The 17,932-nt window shown below is 38.1% G+C and overlaps 1 protein-coding gene across 1 annotated transcript in view; it reads left to right on the top strand.

Moving 5' to 3' along the window:
* The window catches only part of Abca13 (ATP binding cassette subfamily A member 13), a 485,227-nt gene extending 468,000 nt beyond the window's left edge, over nt 1–17,227 (top strand). Inside the window, exons 60-62 of the mRNA XM_021177120.2 lie at nt 12,209–12,314; nt 14,334–14,471; nt 15,659–17,227. Of these exons, the coding sequence (XP_021032779.1) occupies nt 12,209–12,314; nt 14,334–14,471; nt 15,659–15,757 (343 nt within the window). The 3' untranslated portion in view covers nt 15,758–17,227. The remainder of the gene's footprint in view (nt 1–12,208; nt 12,315–14,333; nt 14,472–15,658) is intronic.
* The last annotated feature ends 705 nt before the right edge of the window (nt 17,228–17,932 follow it).

The raw sequence follows: 17,932 nt of genomic DNA, 5'->3' as shown, positions 1-17,932 counted from the left end.
AAGTAGCCTAGGCCAATCTCCAAAAAATACTATGTCCTAACCCAGGCTTACAATCACAGAGAAGCAGAATAAAGTACCAAGCTCCCAAACCTACTGAAGAACATCCTGTGCAGGAGATGGCAGTCCCTTGTAGCTTATGTCTCCTCACATATGATGGCTGTGAGGTATGTATGCTGACTTTGAAGGGTCCTCTCCTTGATCATGGCATTTTCTTCTTAGATATGACCCACTAAAAGCTCTCGGGTTCTCTGTGGGCATTGCTCATAGAGCCAGAAAGTAGATCCCTATAGCTTTTCTGTAGGGATCCTAATCCCAGCCACAGGCTATGAGATAAAAGGTGGGGATTGCTTTGATCCTGTTGCCTCTGTGCATATGACTGTGAGACTTGCATGGTGGCTGTTTCTGGTGTTGTGAATCAATATGGCACAATATATATATATATATATATGTATATATATATATATATTTAATTCCTCATCTTCTCAGAACACAGAGCACAGATGTTTGTGATAAGACAACCAAGGCTTTGGTTCGTTTACTTTAAGAAAAGGAGCTGCTGGGTAGTGTCTTATGTAATGGCCAATGGTGTCCTAGTATGTGTCAGTGGGGTTATACAAATCTCTAAAGAATGAGTGGATCATGTCAGCTCTGTTTGGTTGTTTGGTTATTTGTTCTCACATCACTACAAGGTTTTCAAACAGTATTAGCCTAGCTATTAAAATAGTGTTTTAGTAACTTAAAAATTATCATAATCAGCCTCCAACGCTGATACCATTGCATACACTAGCAAGACTTTGCTGTAAGGACCCTGATATAGCTGTCTCTTGTGAGGCTATGCTGGGGCCTAGCAAACACAGAAGTGGATGCTCACAGTCAGCTATTGGATGGATCACAGGGCCTCCAATGGAGGAGCTAGGGAAAGTACTCAAGGAGCTGGGGGGATCTGCAACCCTATAGGTGGAACAACAATATGAACTAACCAGTGTCCCCCGGAGCTCGTGTCTCTAGCTGCATATGTAGCAGAAGATGGCCTAGTCGGACATCAGTGGAAAGAGAGGCCCATTGGTCATGCAAACTTTATATGCCTCAGTACAGGGGAATGCCAGGGCCAAGAAGTGGGAATGAGTGGGTAGGGGAGTGGGGGGGGTATGGGGCACTTGAAATGTAAATGAAGAAAATACCTAATTAAAAAAAAAAGAAAAAAGAAAAATAATGAAAAAATTCTTCTAGCATCAAATGTTTCTAAAATAGACATCATAATGTCAGAATTCAACTTCATGCATAACCATTGTGTTACGTGCCAACTTTCTGTTTTAAAGTGAAAGAAAAAATTTTCTTGTTAAGATCAAGAAATATGAAAATGACTTGTAATATTGCCAGTAAAGGTATCTTTTATCAATCAGGATTCAGAGGTGTCTCTAAAATGAAAAAAAAAAAAAAAGTCAGAGACTATCATTAGCACAAAACACAAGATACCAGACAGGGCAGAGTCTTTTGTTACCTTTCCATCCTAAAAGTAAAATGGCCAAAGTGGTCATGAGGTGGACAAAAACTGTGTTATACTGGAGGTGAGATCACTTCCTTTGCTGTCCTCTTGCCTTGGCTCTGACATCATCTTTTTAAATGTTCTACTTTGCTTGCTCTCAGAAAGGAAAAGAAAACAAAACGATTTGCATTTTGCTGTTTCATCAAGGAGGTATCTTGTTTCTCTTCTATTATAATAGAAGAGAAGATAGAGATAACAAGGAATTGTCTGCATTCTGTGCTTTATCAAATACTAAGGTACATGCAGGGAAGTCCCTGGTTCGTTCTTGCCCCTGAGAAGGACATCCTCAGACTGAGTCCAGGGTAAGTTTGTTGCACCTAAGCACTAAGGTATCAGACTGCATTAGTAGAGGCAGAGCTCCCCGCTGAAAGCAGAATGAAGAGAATTCTGGGGTAAGGAGTCAGATGAAGGCAGCAGACACTGGGGAACCTACAGTGACATTTTGCTTTTGCTTGCTGTACTAGAGATCACACCAAAGACCTGTATGTACTAGGCAAATGCTCTAGTGATTAGCTATATACCCATAGCTCAAGTTTGACTTTTTAAATTTTTCTCTTTTACAAAATATTTTTAAATAAAAATATCCTTACAGGATTTTTTGTTGTTGTTGTTTTAGAATTCCATACAAAGTGTTTTGGTCATAATCACCTTCCCACCCCCACCTCTTCCCAGATCCATTCCATGTTTCCCACTTACCCAACTTTCTGTCTTTTTCCTGTTTTGATTTTTAACCAATTAAAGGTCAATTTGTGCTGCTCAATATTCTTGGATGTCTGATCTTTCACTGAAGCATGGTTGGCTTACCCAGGGCTAATTCTGGTTTGTTGCATAAGCTTTGTGCTTGATGTTGCAACCACTGTGGATTCTATGTGTAGCTGTCTCACTGTGTCCAAAAGACACTGTTTTCTTGTAGTCACATACTGCTTCTTGTTCTTACACTCTTTATCAGCTTCTTCTTACACTTCCATGGTCACTGAGTCCTGTGGAGAGTGGGTATAGGATATATGTTCTATTTTGAGCTGAGCATTCTGCAGTTTCTTATTCTCTGCGTCATTCCTAGTTGTGGGTCTCTGTATTAGTCACCATCTTCTGCAAATAGGAGCATCTATGATGAGTACTTAGAAATGTATTGATATATGGTGTCTTAATCAGGGTTTCTATTCCTGCACCAAACATCATGACCAAGATGCAAGTTAGGGAGGAAAGGGTTTATTCAGCTTACACTTCCAAATTGCTGTTCATCACCAAAGGAGGTCAAGACTGGAACTCAAGAAGGTCAGGAAGCAGGAGCTGATGCAGAGACCATGGAGGGATGTTTCTTGCTGGTTTGTTTCCTCTGTCTTTCTCAGCTTGCTTTCTTATAGAACACAAGACTACCAGCCCAGGAATGGAATCACCCACTATGGGCCCTCCCCACTTAATCACTAATTGGGAAAATGCCTTACAGCTGGATCTCATCGAGGCATTCCCTCAGCTGAGACTCCTTTCTCTGTAATAACTCCAGCTTGTGTCAAGGTGACACACAAAACCAACCAGTACATATGGGTACAATAATAAATTGTTAGGAGTTGGTTTAATACTATCTCCATTTAGTAGATTAGTAGTAGTGGCCACCTCTCTAACTCCTGTGACTTATCTAGCTCTAGATTCTTGGTCCAGAAATGGTGCCAGGTATGGGTTTCATCTTGTGGGATATGTCTGACATTCAATCACAAAGTGGTTGCTTATTCCTCTGATGCTTAACTTTTGAGTCAAAAACTTTCCATCTTGAAACTAACATCTTGAAACAAACTCCTGAGTTTGGTTCCTATGATTCTGTTGACCTGTTTGTTGCTACTGCTAGCCCAAATGCTCAATTAGAGTTCAATGCCTAGTAGAATAATCAAAAAGTCGCTCTATTGCACCTTAAATTGGTGATATCTCCTATTATACTTTGAATGCTTACTCCTCAGTTGAAGGTGCTAATGCAGATGTGAAGTCTTTAGGTAGTAGAGCCTGCCTGGCAGAAGTAGACCACGCAGGGTAGGGCTCTATTGCTTTTGGCTGGCTCCTGGTTCTGTGCTCTGCTTTATGACCTGGTGTGATATGAAAACTTTCCACTGTAGGATCCTGAAACCATCAGTTGCTCTGCAAGGCCTGTTCTGCAATGATCAACTGAGACTCTCTGAAAGTGAGCCAAAACAAATCATCCCTCCCTTATGTTGTACCTGCCAGTTATTGTGGTCACTATCTTCTGGATGCTAAGAAGAATTGTCTTTGAAAGGTGTGCTAATGCGACTAGAGCTTTTGTTTCCTGAGAAGCCTTGCTATTTACCCATATGATCTTGTCTTTATATTCAGAAACTTATCGAGGTTCTTTCCAAAGACAGTCTCTGTCCCGGAAGGTATGCCGTGCCACCTGGAAAACACTATTTTGTTTTGTTCATTATTGTTTGATAATTGTCAGGGGTTCTTTAATATTAAAGTCTTGAATATATAACCCTCAGGGTGATCCTTATTTGCATATGTGATTATTGGGAAAATTTCCAAGCTCAACTAAAGGAAAGTTGAAGAACAAGTGCACTTAAGATGAAAAGATGTGCGTGTGGAGTGAGACCTAGTTTGTCCCAGCACTGCAGGAAATAAGATAAGGGAGAACATGAATGACCTTAGAACTATTCATCTATGAAGAAAATATTCCATCTGTGGGCAGTGGTGCACAGATGGCAGTGAAGAATAAAATGAACATACTGTTGTCACAGTGGTCATTTAAAGAACAGAGGAGTGCTATATGCCATTAGAAGACATCCTGCTGTAAGCTCGGATTTTTAGTTGAACTTATGAATATTGAAATTGTGAGACTTTCTTTTCCTTTGAGCTATGTGAGCTAAAGGAGTTCTTTAGCACCAAATGAGATCTTATTCCATGTTTGTGTTGCAGAGCTAAAGATGATGATATATATAATGCTGAGGGATTAAATCGAATAACATGTGCTTGGTGCCTCACTTAGGACAGATAAAGATAGAACTATTCTCTGTTTTCAATACTGGTTCCTTGTCTCTCTGGACGAACACTGTCTTAACTACATTTAAGAGACACCATGACCAAGCAACTTACAAAGGATAACATTTAGTTTGTGGGGCTGCTTACAGTTTCAAAGGGTGAGATAATGACCATCATGGCAGGGTTTGGTAATGTAGGGAAACATGATGCTGGGGCAGTAGCTGAGAGCTGACATTTGATATACAAATGGGAAAAGAGAGGAGACACTGGGCCTGGTATGGACTTTTGAAACTAAGTGGCACACCTCCTCTAACAAGGCCACATCTCATAATCCTTCCCAAAATAATCCACAAACTATGGACCAAACATTCAAATATATGAACCTGTGGGGGTCATTCTCATTTACACCACCATAAAGAGTCACATAATGACTGGGATAATGATGAGGGAATTTCTGTGCAGATATACAAGCCTCATACCACATAGTCGCATATATATACATATATGTATATGTATATGTATATGTGTATATATATATATATATATATATATATATATATATATATATATATATAATCTGTTACCTACCCAACATTTAGACACTTTTCCTTAGAATCATCCTTTACTCTGTTTTCCTCTGTCAGCAAATAAGCTACTGAAGGGAGATGACTAGAAGTTGCCATATTGCACAGACACCACCAAGCCATGAATGGACAGGATGTACTATAGAGAGACAAGAAAGTTATAAACAAGGTGACTTGGTTTGAAGCATCTGTATCTCCTGGGAATACTCTCATACAGATGATTGATGGGAGCTCATATAAGAACTCAGGATCATGCTACCCTATGCTCTCTGTTCTTTTATTATATCATGAATAAAAAACCAGTTTTTAATTTTTTAAAAGATATTTTATATTCCAATTGTCTTATTGGTAAGAATATATTTATGGATGTGTGTGTGTTTGTGTATATATGTGTGAATATATATGCTTGGATTCCTTATGAATCAGATGATGGCATTTGATTTTATATAAGAAGACATCTAAAACAAATTTTAAATACTTATTACTTTAATTCAAATATTAGTTTCCATACCTAGAAGTTTTTTGCCTGTAATTTTTAGAAGATATATTTAAAGGTCAGAATGGCAATGCATTTGCAAAATTTAGTACATCAGAATGCTTCTTTTGTATTTTAGAAACCATGTGTATTTCTTTATAATTATAATGGTTGTAATGAGCTCTTTTAGTGTTCAGTAGTAGGTGAAGAATAACTAACAGTCATACAACATCGAAGTGATATCCTAGTATTTCACTTGCACTTGTTATAAATATGCTTGCACAAATGATATTCTACTGGATCTATAATTTTCCATTTTATAGTTCATGTAATCATAAGCATTTTCTCACTTAAAATTCTTTGTGGATATATATTTTAATGGTTGAGGATAATATCAACATAGTTTCATGAACCGTTTAATTCTAATTTGAGGTAAAATATTTTTCAAATGGAGTCTGGAGCTAAGATGTGTAAAAGTTCAGGGCTTCAGCTCTGCCTTGGAGGGTCATTTCAGACAGTAGCTGCTCACACACTGTGTTCTTTGGTGTCTGTTTGTGCTTGAGACTCCACTGTGTTCTGCGCTTCTCATCCTTCTGTTTTAGTACTTTTTACTTATATTACAATCAATAAGAGATGTGTTACAAAGTATTCTTACACATAATTTTGCCTGCAGACGTGTTACTTCAAATGAAATGTAATTTTGAAAGAATTTAAAATATTAACATGCTTATAGAGAATTTATTAAACAATTTTTGAAATTTAGCAGGAATTTTTCAAAATACTTTAAAATATACTATTAAAGGCTGCAAACAAAATATACCTAAAAAGGCTACAATCTATATTAGTGATAAAATTGGCCACAAGGTCTTCTTTCCCTTCATCACCCCCCACCATCATACAACCTTTGTTTTCTTTGTCTTATCTGCATTCACAGAACTTTCCCAAATAAATTGTGGGCTTCTCAATATCAAATAGAGTGATGTTTCATTTTGGGGAAATCCTGCATAGAGCTGAAATTACACTCTTTATTTATTTACATATTTACACAGTGCCAAAAGCAGTTCCAAGTGACTCACAAGGAAGAATTAATTCTGTCCTCCAACAACCTTATTAGGCAGTGTCTCTTCTAGGTCTTATCTCTAGATAGGAAGGCTAAGCTTGGAAGTCTTACCCAGCTTTTTAAGGTTATGCATTTTGTGGGAGGAATGTAGGTTATCAGGATCCAGCGTCTTTGTCACAAACTCTTCACAATGATATTGGAATGTCTGAAAACATACTGCCATTCAGCATGCCCCTCCTAGGAATCAATGCAGTGCCCAGTCATAGCTCGGAGCCTACTGCATGGGAAAGCTTCAGATTTGCAGTGACTCATCTCTTGACCTTTGGAAGTCTCTTCAAGCATTTGTGCTTATACCTTTCTTGCTTAAAAGCATGGAAATGCCCACCCATTCTGGAGTCTTGGTGAAGACAGTGTTGGGGAGTTTGTGTAAATCAGCAGTTCAGCCTTTTTCTCCCACTCCTATGGAGTAAAATGCCATTGATATGGATCTCCTGTATTAGTATAATAGTATTAGTGTATTAGTGTATAATTTCTAGAGCTGGCTGAATAGGAGTGTTACAGAATTCATCTTTATATGGGTCCATGTGGGTTACCAATGCTCATTGACATCTCAACTTTGTGTAAAATAGAAGCCATCAGCCACAAAGAATGGGGGCTTTGATCAGTAGTAGTAGTATGGGTTCCAGGTACAAAGTTTCCCACTCAGTACAGAGCTCTCTGAGGGGTGGAAAACTCAAGCCTCAAGGATAAGGAGAAGATTGATGTCAATAAAGCACTAACAGCCACTAAAGAAATAAAACTCTATATAAATGTTCCATTATTGACAGCCAAAGCCTCAAGTATATGACAGGGACAGAAAAGTAGCCTACAAAGACCACCATAGCTACCAGAATTAATGGTAGCTTTTAATAAAATTTTCTTTATATATTACATGTAGTTGGTGATCCAGAGATTAAAGTCCTAGATAGTCCTCGAAAAATATGGTCATTTTCAGGCTTCAGAGTGCTTTCAACATAGAATTCAGGATTCCATAGATGAAAAGGACACCAAGAATTCAGAGCTTGACTCTTAGCTTCAACAGGGTATGGCCTCCTGCAGCTGTTTCCACAAGATTCCCTGGAGACTTAAAAGGACTTCCTAGTACCCTGTTCTGAGGGTTCCTGCTTCAGTAGCAGTCTCCTATTCATTGATGGGAGAAGGAATTACTCCTGTCTTAATTACAAAAATTGTGCACTATATTCACAACTATAATGGCTGTATGGCTCTAGGTTATTATTCTCCTGTTATCAAAGGTTCGAATTTGTTTCATTTCAATCCCACATGTCAATCTGTTTTACCCTTATATCAATCCTGAACTGACAATAATTAGTACATCTAATTCGTACTGTTTGATGTATACCTACTCCATTCTTAGAGAAAGCAGCCAAGTACCCAGTTGGATGGTCACAAATGGATTCTGTCATTTTAACAATGCATATCTGAAACAAAGGTAGTAGATTAGGAGTGCAGAACGCTGGACACACATCTCAGAGAATGTTCACTGTTGGGAGATGGTTTTGTGCACTATGAATTCAGATTCTGATTTCTGGGAAATCTGGGTGCAGTCTGGACTTTGTTGTTGTCTTTATTATAAAGTATTTTCTGATTCAGTATTTTGTAAAACATTGTTTTCCATCACCTCTGATTGGTTAATAAACCAAATGGTTATTCATCAAATAGATAGGCAGCAGAGAGAAAGCAGGACTTCTCGATCTAGTGAGAGGGGTCTCTGGTGGGGACCAAAATGTAAGAGATTCACCAGAAGAAATTCAACAGGAGTACATTGCCAGGGGAGTCCATGAGGACACAGATGGCAAGGAAGACCAAGATGACAGGGTCATGTGGCTGGAAATTAGGCTGGGAAAAATCGGGTTGAACAACTCACATCCTGCCCAACTTAGTGTTTGAAGCTTTTAATAAATATACTAGGTTTCCATGTAGTTTGTTTGGAAGATAAAGGGGCAATAGAAAAGCCCTCCAACCCCCAATTACTTTACAATTCACAAGGGCTATCTGTACCCTAACGAGTTCTTGTAACTCAAACAACCTGTCCTTATCACACAGACTCAAGGTATAAAAACATTAATGCATTATGGTCTGTTTTATTGAGGTAAATTTAAATAAATGTACATTTTTAACTAGCGATAAGTAAATGATGATCATAAGAATTGAACATGCAATTTTTTTCATTTATTTATTTTTTATTAGATATTTTCTTTATATACATTTCAAATGCTATCTCAAAAGTTCCCTATACCCTCCCTCTGCCCTGCGCCCCTATCCACCCACTCCTGCGTCTTGGACCTGGCATTCCCCTGTATTGGGGCATATAAAGTTTGCAAGACCAAGGGGCCTCTCTTTCCAGTGATGGCTGACTAGTCATCTTCTGCTACATATGCAGCTAGAGATACAAGCTCTGGGGGTACTGGTTAGTTCATATTGTTGTTCCACCTAAAGGGTTGCAGACCCCTTCAGCTCCTTGGGTGCTTTCTCTAGCTTCTCCATTGGGCGTCCTGTGTTCCATCCAATAGCTGACTGTGAGCATCCACTTCTGTACCTGCCAGGCACTGCCATAGCCTCATACGAGACAACTATAACAGGGTCCCTTCAGCAAAATCTTATTGGCATTGTGCAATAGTGTCTGGGTTTGGTGGCTGATTATGGGATGGATTCCCAGGTGGGGTAGTCTCTGGATACTCCATCCTTTCGTATTAGCTCCAAACTTTGTCTCTGTAACTCCTTTTGTGGGTATTTTGTTCCCCATTCTAAGGAGGAATGAAGTATTCACCCATTGGTCTTCCCTCTTCTTGATTTTCTTGTGTTTTGCAAATTGTATCTTGGTTGTTCTATGTTTCTGGGCTAATATCCACTTATCAGTGAATGCATATCTAATGACTTCTTTTGTGATTGGGTTACATCACTAAGGATGATATCCTCCAGATACATCCATTTGTCCAAGAATTTCATAAATCCATTATTTTTAATTGCTGAGTAGTACTCCATTGTGTAAATGTACCACATTTTCTGTATCCATTCTTCTGTTGAGGGACATAGACTCCACCTCACACCAGTCAGAATGGCAAAGATCAAAAATTCAGGTGACAGCTGATGCTGGCGAGAATGTGGAGAAAGAGAAACACTCCTCCACTGCTGGTGGGATTGCAAGCTTGTACAATCACTCTGTAAGTTAGTCTGGAGGTTCCTCAGAAAATTGGAAATAATACTACCGGAAGATCCAGCAATACCTCTCCTGGGCATATACCCAGAAGAAGTTCCAACTGGCAATAAGAACACCTGCTCCACTATGTTCAGAGCAGCCTTATTTATAATAGCCAGAAGCTGGAAAGAATTTTTTTCATTCTTTAATTTATTTATTTTTTTGTTGCTTGAAGTCCTATGGTAGATTGTGCTGGATACCATGTTCTATACCTGAATCCAATACACCACTACACAAAATTGATGCAAATTTCAATAATTAGGCTGACAAGATGATAGTTCAGTGGGTAAAGGTGCTGTGCAAACATGCCAACCCAAATGTTGTCCCATGGAACCCATATAAAAGTAGGAGAGAAGTTACTGTAAAATTGACCTCTGAACTCTACAGATGAGTCATGGTATACGTTACTCACTCTCTTGCTTCTCATACATTAATAATAATAACAACAAAATCTTGTACTAGCAATGCCCCATCCAAGTCTCTGGTTTTTATTGATCAGAACTGTACTGAGGCACTGTTTTATTCCAAACACCTTGGATTGAACTATAATACAGGACATAGAGTTTTTCTCCTCAAACAATGCAGACTATTGCTTTTGGTCTTGCTTTTGCTTTTGCTTGACCATCAGAATTTTATGCTTACGTCCCTATTGCTTGCTGAAAACACCGTGCATATTGGTCATGTGTTATAGAAAAAAAACTAAATAAAGCTGGTGCTGACCAGGAAGCTTCCTTCCTCCTTGCTAGATTTCAGAGCACTGAAAAATACTGTACAGGCTGTTGAGAATAAAAGTCATCCATAGACTTATCCAGTGGTGAACCCTGTGAACTGTAATAATGACCTCTGAGCAAGATATTCTTCATGGTACAAATAATGGCATGGACATTATAAGACCAACCAACTCCATTCTTGTAAGGTCTGCTCCACAAAACAAGCAAAACAAACAAAACATGTCTCTGTTACTATACTCTAGACAACTGTGATTAGGAAGGTCACTGTCTCTGGGGGCAACCAATGACTAATACATTTCTAAATGACATGATTCCGGACTGCCTTTTAAGTAGATCTCTCTCTACAAATGGATTAGGGTGTCTCTCTGAACTCATAGGAGAAGACTCTTTGTACAGTGAGCAGTGAGTGGGTAATGAAGAAACACGCAGCTCATTAAAGTGCCAAGAATATGTATCAGTTGAGTGCTCAGCCACAAATGGGACAACTGTATCAACCTTCTTAAAACTTGGGAACTGTCATAAAAGGGAAGACAGGAGCATCTTCTGAACATGACTAAATCACTGTAGCCATTATCTCACAGCATCTGTGATTGCTGTCACAAGACTTGCACAGGACCAAGCCAATTAACATTTTATCATGAAGAGGAAAGGAGTGTTGAGTGTCTACTCTAAATGAAGATCTATGGACAAATGATGGATTCTGGAGGAGAGAAAGTCATTTTACTTTTAGACCAAACACTAGAGTCTGGCTGTACACCCAGGACTATATTGGCCAACATCAACTGAATTCAATGGGTTATTAGGAATGTGGATCTGGTGTGGGTAGGAATGTGGGAAGAGTTGAGCAGAGTTCTGGCAGTTAATATGATCAAAATACAGTGAAAGAAATTCTCCAAGACTTAAAAACAGCTTTTAAAAGCACAAAGGTTTTGAAAGCCTACTACGTTCTTGAAAACTACTGTATGAGATTAGTGTGATTCTGCACTTAGTGATATTGCTGAGATAACAGTGAAACAATCTACCCAGCAGTGCTAGGCACAGTACCTCTAAGGATGTAGGCTTCTGTGGCCATTAAGAGAGTCTCTTCTCACCGAGCCTGACTTAAACCTGAAAAATATTTTTACATAACACACAGACAAGCCTTTCAGTCACTTATGTATTCCTTTTCATCTTTCCCAGTCACATTTTAATCATTGCAGGCCTTGAAGCAACAATGCCAGAAATGTACTTCCCAGGCTGGTCTCCAGGGCAACCTCTGGCTTCCTCTAACTTAGCTCTCTGCTTTTACAACTTGCATTTTCACCTTAGCTCTTTTATGGAGTATGTACCGGTTTCTGGATTTGTTTATTTGTTTTTAAGTTAAGCCAATGACCATGTTAATGTAAACAAGTGACAGCAACTTTGTTATGGACTTAAAGTTAACTTCTCCACATTATACATTTGAGAATCCAAAGACCCTAATGATTTAAAGGAGTTAACTTTCTCTAGGTCTGTACAAATTGCCTTATAGTGTCCTCACTGTAAGTCAATATATAACACATGTGTAATGCTAGCCATATTTTTATTTGACTTAGGTTTGGTGATGGTTACACAGTCAAAGTTTGGCTCCACAAGGAAGGAAGTCAGCCTAGTGCAGTTTCTGACTGCTTGAAGCTCCATTTCCCAGGAATCCAGTTTAAGGTAGGTTGTCTGACTTTTCCAGAAAATTCATGTATTCACCTCAGATAAGGTATTAATGACAAGCTAACAAAGGAATACCACTTGGGGCTAGCTCAGTGAACCAGGGAGATATTGGGGTTACTTACAAGAGTGTAAGTTTACTCAAAGGCAGTGATATCACTGAATAACCAGTTCCAGGAGAAGTGACTAGTCCCCCAAACCGTACCCTTGGTATTGCCTCCATCACTTCCAGGCATCTCCAGTGGAGAGACTCTCCTCCCTCCTGTTATTATTTTATAATCTTCAGGAAGGCCTTCATGGATTTTTATATCTCTCTGTTCCCTGCACCTTGTGAGTTTCTGAAGTTTCTTGTCCTGTGAGGTCACCCTCCCTCCAGGAGGGGATATTTCAAGGGGGATCAAACAGCTATGCAGAGAGATAATCCTAATAGCCTGTGTTACTGCTTTTAGCCAAAAGCATATTATACATGTGTTAGTCATTTTTCTCTTTTATTCCACACTGCCAAAAGACAGAACCTGCTCTATTTTTGCCTCTTCATGAATTATTGGCCATGTCGCTTTACCAACAAATGCTTGGTTTGCAGATGTTGCTTGACCACTATGGTAGATGGCAGGCCTGCTTGGTCACTTGTGGGACAGTCCGGTGGAGGGTGATTACACCTGCTCCCCTCTTATCCTGTTCACAGCTCTATTGGCTTGTTCATTTCATCTGGTTGGAGAGCTGCAGAGATCAATTTCTTCTATGTATTTGTTATGGGGTTTACAAGCTTGGTAATTTTCATATTATATAAGCTTGGACATTTTCTCATTTTTCACAATGAAAAAAATCATATGCTTTCAACCATCATCTATGAAGTTGATGTGAACAAGTATGGTGCATGGGCCAGTAGCATCTTCAATAGGTGATATCCTTTAAGCACACAGAATGGCAGGCTAGGACCCACTCTATCTGAATTGGCCTTTTGACAAGATAACTAACTAAATTGTTCCTTTACACATCGAAGTTATAGAAGCACTGAGTATAGTTCTTTGTTTTCTAGTTTGTTTGTTTTGCACACTCTTACTGTGTAGCCTGACTAGCTTGAAGATCACTATCCAGCTAAGGATAGACTTGAATTTAGACCAAATCTCTTACTTCTGCCCCTGAAGTGCTAGGCTTATGAGTGTGAACTCCAAACTTGCTTATGTACTTGAGGTTTATTTATTTTTATTTTATATGCATGGGTATTTTGCCTATGTGAATGTCTATGTACCAGATACATGCATTTCCCCCATTTCTGGAGGCCAGAAGAGTGCATTGGATCCCCTGGAACTGAGATGCAGCCCATTGTGAGTTCCCATATGTGTGCTAGGAGCTGAAACCAATCACTAAGAACAGCAGCCAGTGCCATTAACCACTGAGCCATCTTTTCATGCTGGTTTATAATCGTTTTATATAGCTGTTACTCTTATGTATCCTAACTTCTAATAGGTAATAGACATTAAATAGCCATTCTTTATTCGTTTTAACAAATAACCCATGGGCCACTACACTATCATTTGTGTTCTAGTACCACTCTGAATCATCTCCTTGGGAAAGCATAGAAAGAGCAATCAGAGTGAGTACATTTCTTACCAAGAGTTGTTGAGATAGTAAAGAAGACATCTGAGACCTAAGAGTCCCTTGATGCTTGTGAAGTTCAAGGAGTCCTCGATATTTTCATGATGCTGTATTCACCCCCTTTTTCTGGGTCATCTATAGGCTGTCTCTGTCATTTTAAGCTTCTCCTAGTGCTTATGACACAGTGGGGCAGAGTGGGACAGGGCATCATCTGAGTCTAAGTGAATGCCACTGTTCTAGTGTGTCTTGGGGTGAACAGTAGCAATAAGCATTCATTAGTCACTCCCAACATTAACCCACACACCTTATATGTGTGGCTGAAAAAACACATTTGAATTTATTTACAACAAAATGTAGTGTAATTAACTTTGTTCAATGACTTCTAATATTTTCTGACTTCTCATATTTTCTGACTTTTAGGGACAGCGCCTTAATTTGTTGGAATATCATGTACAAAAGAGTTGGGAGTGTTTAGCTGATTTGTTCAAGGTTCTTGAGAACAACAAGAGCCTCCTGAATATTGAGCATTACTCCATCAGCCAGACCACTCTGGAACAGGTACTTCACCTCAAACAGGACAGCATGCATGTTATTAATGTGCATAATTATATGCATATAATTATTGAACTTTATCCATTAGACTTTAAAATTAGACTGTTTCTTTAGCACAGCATCTCTTTTAGCTAACCTAACTCAATTTTCCAAAAGTTTAGTAAAGATAGCAAAAGTTGGGAGACCTGTCTCGTGTGTTTTGTTATAGTGTACAGAGCTTTAATTTGTTCATGAAGGTGCTGGACAGCCCATTTCGTTAAACTTCCCTTTCTAACTATTCACTCCCAAATGATGGATTTGATTCTTCAGGAGTAGAACAATAGTTGACTCTGAGGAAAGTAAAATTTTCCTCAGACTAAGAATACAGAAATATAAATTTATTGAAACTGTAAGTAAGGTATTGAAGTATTAAGACTTTACAGATGACTTTTCAGTCCTTATTCTGAGAGCTGACTCTTCAGTGGATTCCTCTGTGTGTGTGTTTGTGTGTGTGTGTGTGTGTGTGTGTGTGTGTGTGTGTGGTGATAAAGGAAAGGGTGGTATAAAGGCATGATGTCTGTCTTTCTAAAACTTTATTTAATTTATAAATAAAATATAATTACTTCATTCCTTCTTCCTTCATTTTTTCTAACCACTCCCATGTACTCCTTTTTCCTTCCTCTCAAGCACATTAATATTATTACATATGCATTTCCATATGCATACACATATATATGTGTGTATATATGTATACATATATATATATGTATATGTATGTATGTATATATATATATATATATATATATATATATATTCATTCTCCTAAGTCCATCAAGTTTTGTTTGTATGTCTATGGCTTTAGAACTGAAGACTTGATAGCCAACATCCAATTAGGAGTTTCTGGGACAGACTGATTCTACTCTCTCAGCAGTTATTAATTGCCTGTAGTTCTTAATCTAGGAGTGGGGCCATGTGAAAGTCAACATTTATATTGATGTGTCAATTGGGGTTGTCATAATTCAGGTATTCTTTAGGCTACAATATTGTTGAGATTTCATGAATGTAACTTCCCAGCCATATCTAGAATACATAGTTTCATAGCGGACTTGGTAGGCCTCTACCTCTTTTTGCCCATTTGGACAGTATCTGAGACATCTCTCCTTATAATAGTCAGTATCAAATGAGTTAGTAACTATTTCATTTTTTTCTTTCAGGTCTTTGTTAATTTTGCAACTGAGCAGCTGCAAACTCCATGCTTTCCTGTTGGTTTACCATCTTCTGATGCTCAACATCTGTGCCACACTCGCATCTAGGCACCAGTGAGTAAGCCTGTCTTCATCACAGCTCATCTTCAGGGACAGCTGAAGAGCTGGAAGAAATGCTCCACCAGTCATATAGTCTTTCTTTTATTACTCTATGCCTATTAATAACCAACAAACTGCAAGGTTACTCTCCAGTGTAGACTCCTTGAGATTTTTTTTCTGCTGATTGCCACACCAGGTAGGTGACAGGTTGTCTGTGACAGACTCAGCAAGGAACTGACAAGAGTCCAAACTAAGAAGTGCAGGAACCAAGAGGACCTAGGATATCCAAACTGCACACTGCATCTTCCTTTTAAATAGTCTGAGTCCTTAACAAATTGGAGTAGGACCCAGTTCAAGAATCATTTCTATTTTTTCACATCTTTAAATAAATGCCTGGCAATTTAAATGCAAACTTTCCCCAAAACTAAATATCAGTATGATGTGATATAAAGAAATTGCCATATTCATTCCTGCTTTATGCCAATCCATCAGCAAAATTGAAGACGTTTGTCATTTCTAACACGCTTAGAATCCCACAGACTATGTGGTTATAGAAGGAAATAAAAGTGGGTTGTGTTGTTAATTTGGATGACTGATTGTTGTTGTCTTACAATTTTAAGCCAGTTGTTTTGAGCTGTTGAGTATTCCATGTTGCATTAGCCTCATCTAGAGCTGTGTGGAAACTCATGCTCTCAGACATAATCTCTGAGGGATAGAATCTCAAATCCCTGGGCTGAGCCTAATATTCTGGGTTTAAACATGCACAGTTGCCTGTCATTAAATGGACAGTGTTGGGAGCAAATGACCCCAGGCAAAGTTTAGTTCTAGAAGGATTATACATAGCACATAGTAACTGAATACTGAACTTTAAATATTTTTCAAAAGTTCTCCAAAAAAAAAAGTCATTCTCAGAATTGCTGCCCTCAATGATAGGGCTCCCGTAGGGTTTATTAAAATAATAAATAACACCTTACAGTTAATAAAATGTGTAAAATCAATGTGTCTACTACTGAACAAAATTTCCAGTCAGACACTGCTGAACATTTTTTAACAGCATTTTCCTAAATCTTGATGATGGACCACATTAATTTCTTTGCAGAGTTTGGCCTTAGCCAGCATTAGCATTGCACAATAATAGCTGTGCTAGGCAGAAAGAACTCCACTGTGCCATTTTTTTTTTATACCAGGACTTTCTTAAATCTGTATTTTCTGGTTACCACTTATATCTGATATATTTTAATTGATATGATTAATCCAATTATGGGCAACTTTGATATTACTGGTTTTAATTTTCATGTATCAATCTCACAAATTATAGTTTTTGGTGAAGAAATTTCAATTTATGACTTTAGGATTTTCTCTTTCCTCCTATTCTGATATATTTCATTCCTTTTTCTGTTGTTGAATCAATAAATACCAAATTGTGAAACATGAATATATTTATACTGCAGTGAATAAATGAGACGTGTTATAATTTAACCTGGCTCTTGAAAGTCATTGTGTTTGTGCCAGTGTCTTCCTTGCATCTTTATTTATGTCTTTGGGGATCCAATTTAATTTGGGTAAGGAGGAAATGGACCAACTCCACATCTTTTACAGTTGGAAAGGTTAAAATTTAATTGAGTTTAGCTCTGCGATGTCCTGCTCTTAGGGGTTCTTTTCTGTCTTTGAAGTGCTGTATTCTTGAAGTTTGTGCTTCAAGGTATACCTTTGAACAATAAGCAGGAAGAAAAAGAAACCCAACATGCTAAAGTGGCACATCCCAGAAGACTGGACACAAAGGTCAAATCTTATGCTAATGTTGAAAATGCCATTATCTTTAGAAGTCATGTGGATATTTTATGCCTTTGCAGTAAAACACTTGTCTTAAGACTTTTGAGCTGAAGGTCACACAACTGAGACTTTTAAACAAACTATCTTCTCTGGAAATCATCCTGAGTAGAAACTTTATAGGGCAGAGATTACGATGGTAATTTCAGAAATGTTGCCTTTACCATACACCTTAGCTTCACAATCCTATATTAAAGTCCACATACAAAATAATTTTAAGTATTCAGTGAAATGCACATTAATACTTGATGGCTTAAGGTTATAGTTTGGTTTGTTTATTGAATATTAAATTGAAAAGTAACCTAACATGATCATTTTATTTATTTATTTTTTAATTAGGTAATTTCCTCAATT

Source organism: Mus caroli, unplaced genomic scaffold, assembly GCF_978045245.1.
Source record: "Mus caroli unplaced genomic scaffold, Mus_caroli_1 scaffold_13, whole genome shotgun sequence".
NCBI lineage: Eukaryota > Metazoa > Chordata > Mammalia > Rodentia > Muridae > Mus > Mus caroli.
This window is presented reverse-complemented; position numbering and strand designations above follow the sequence as displayed.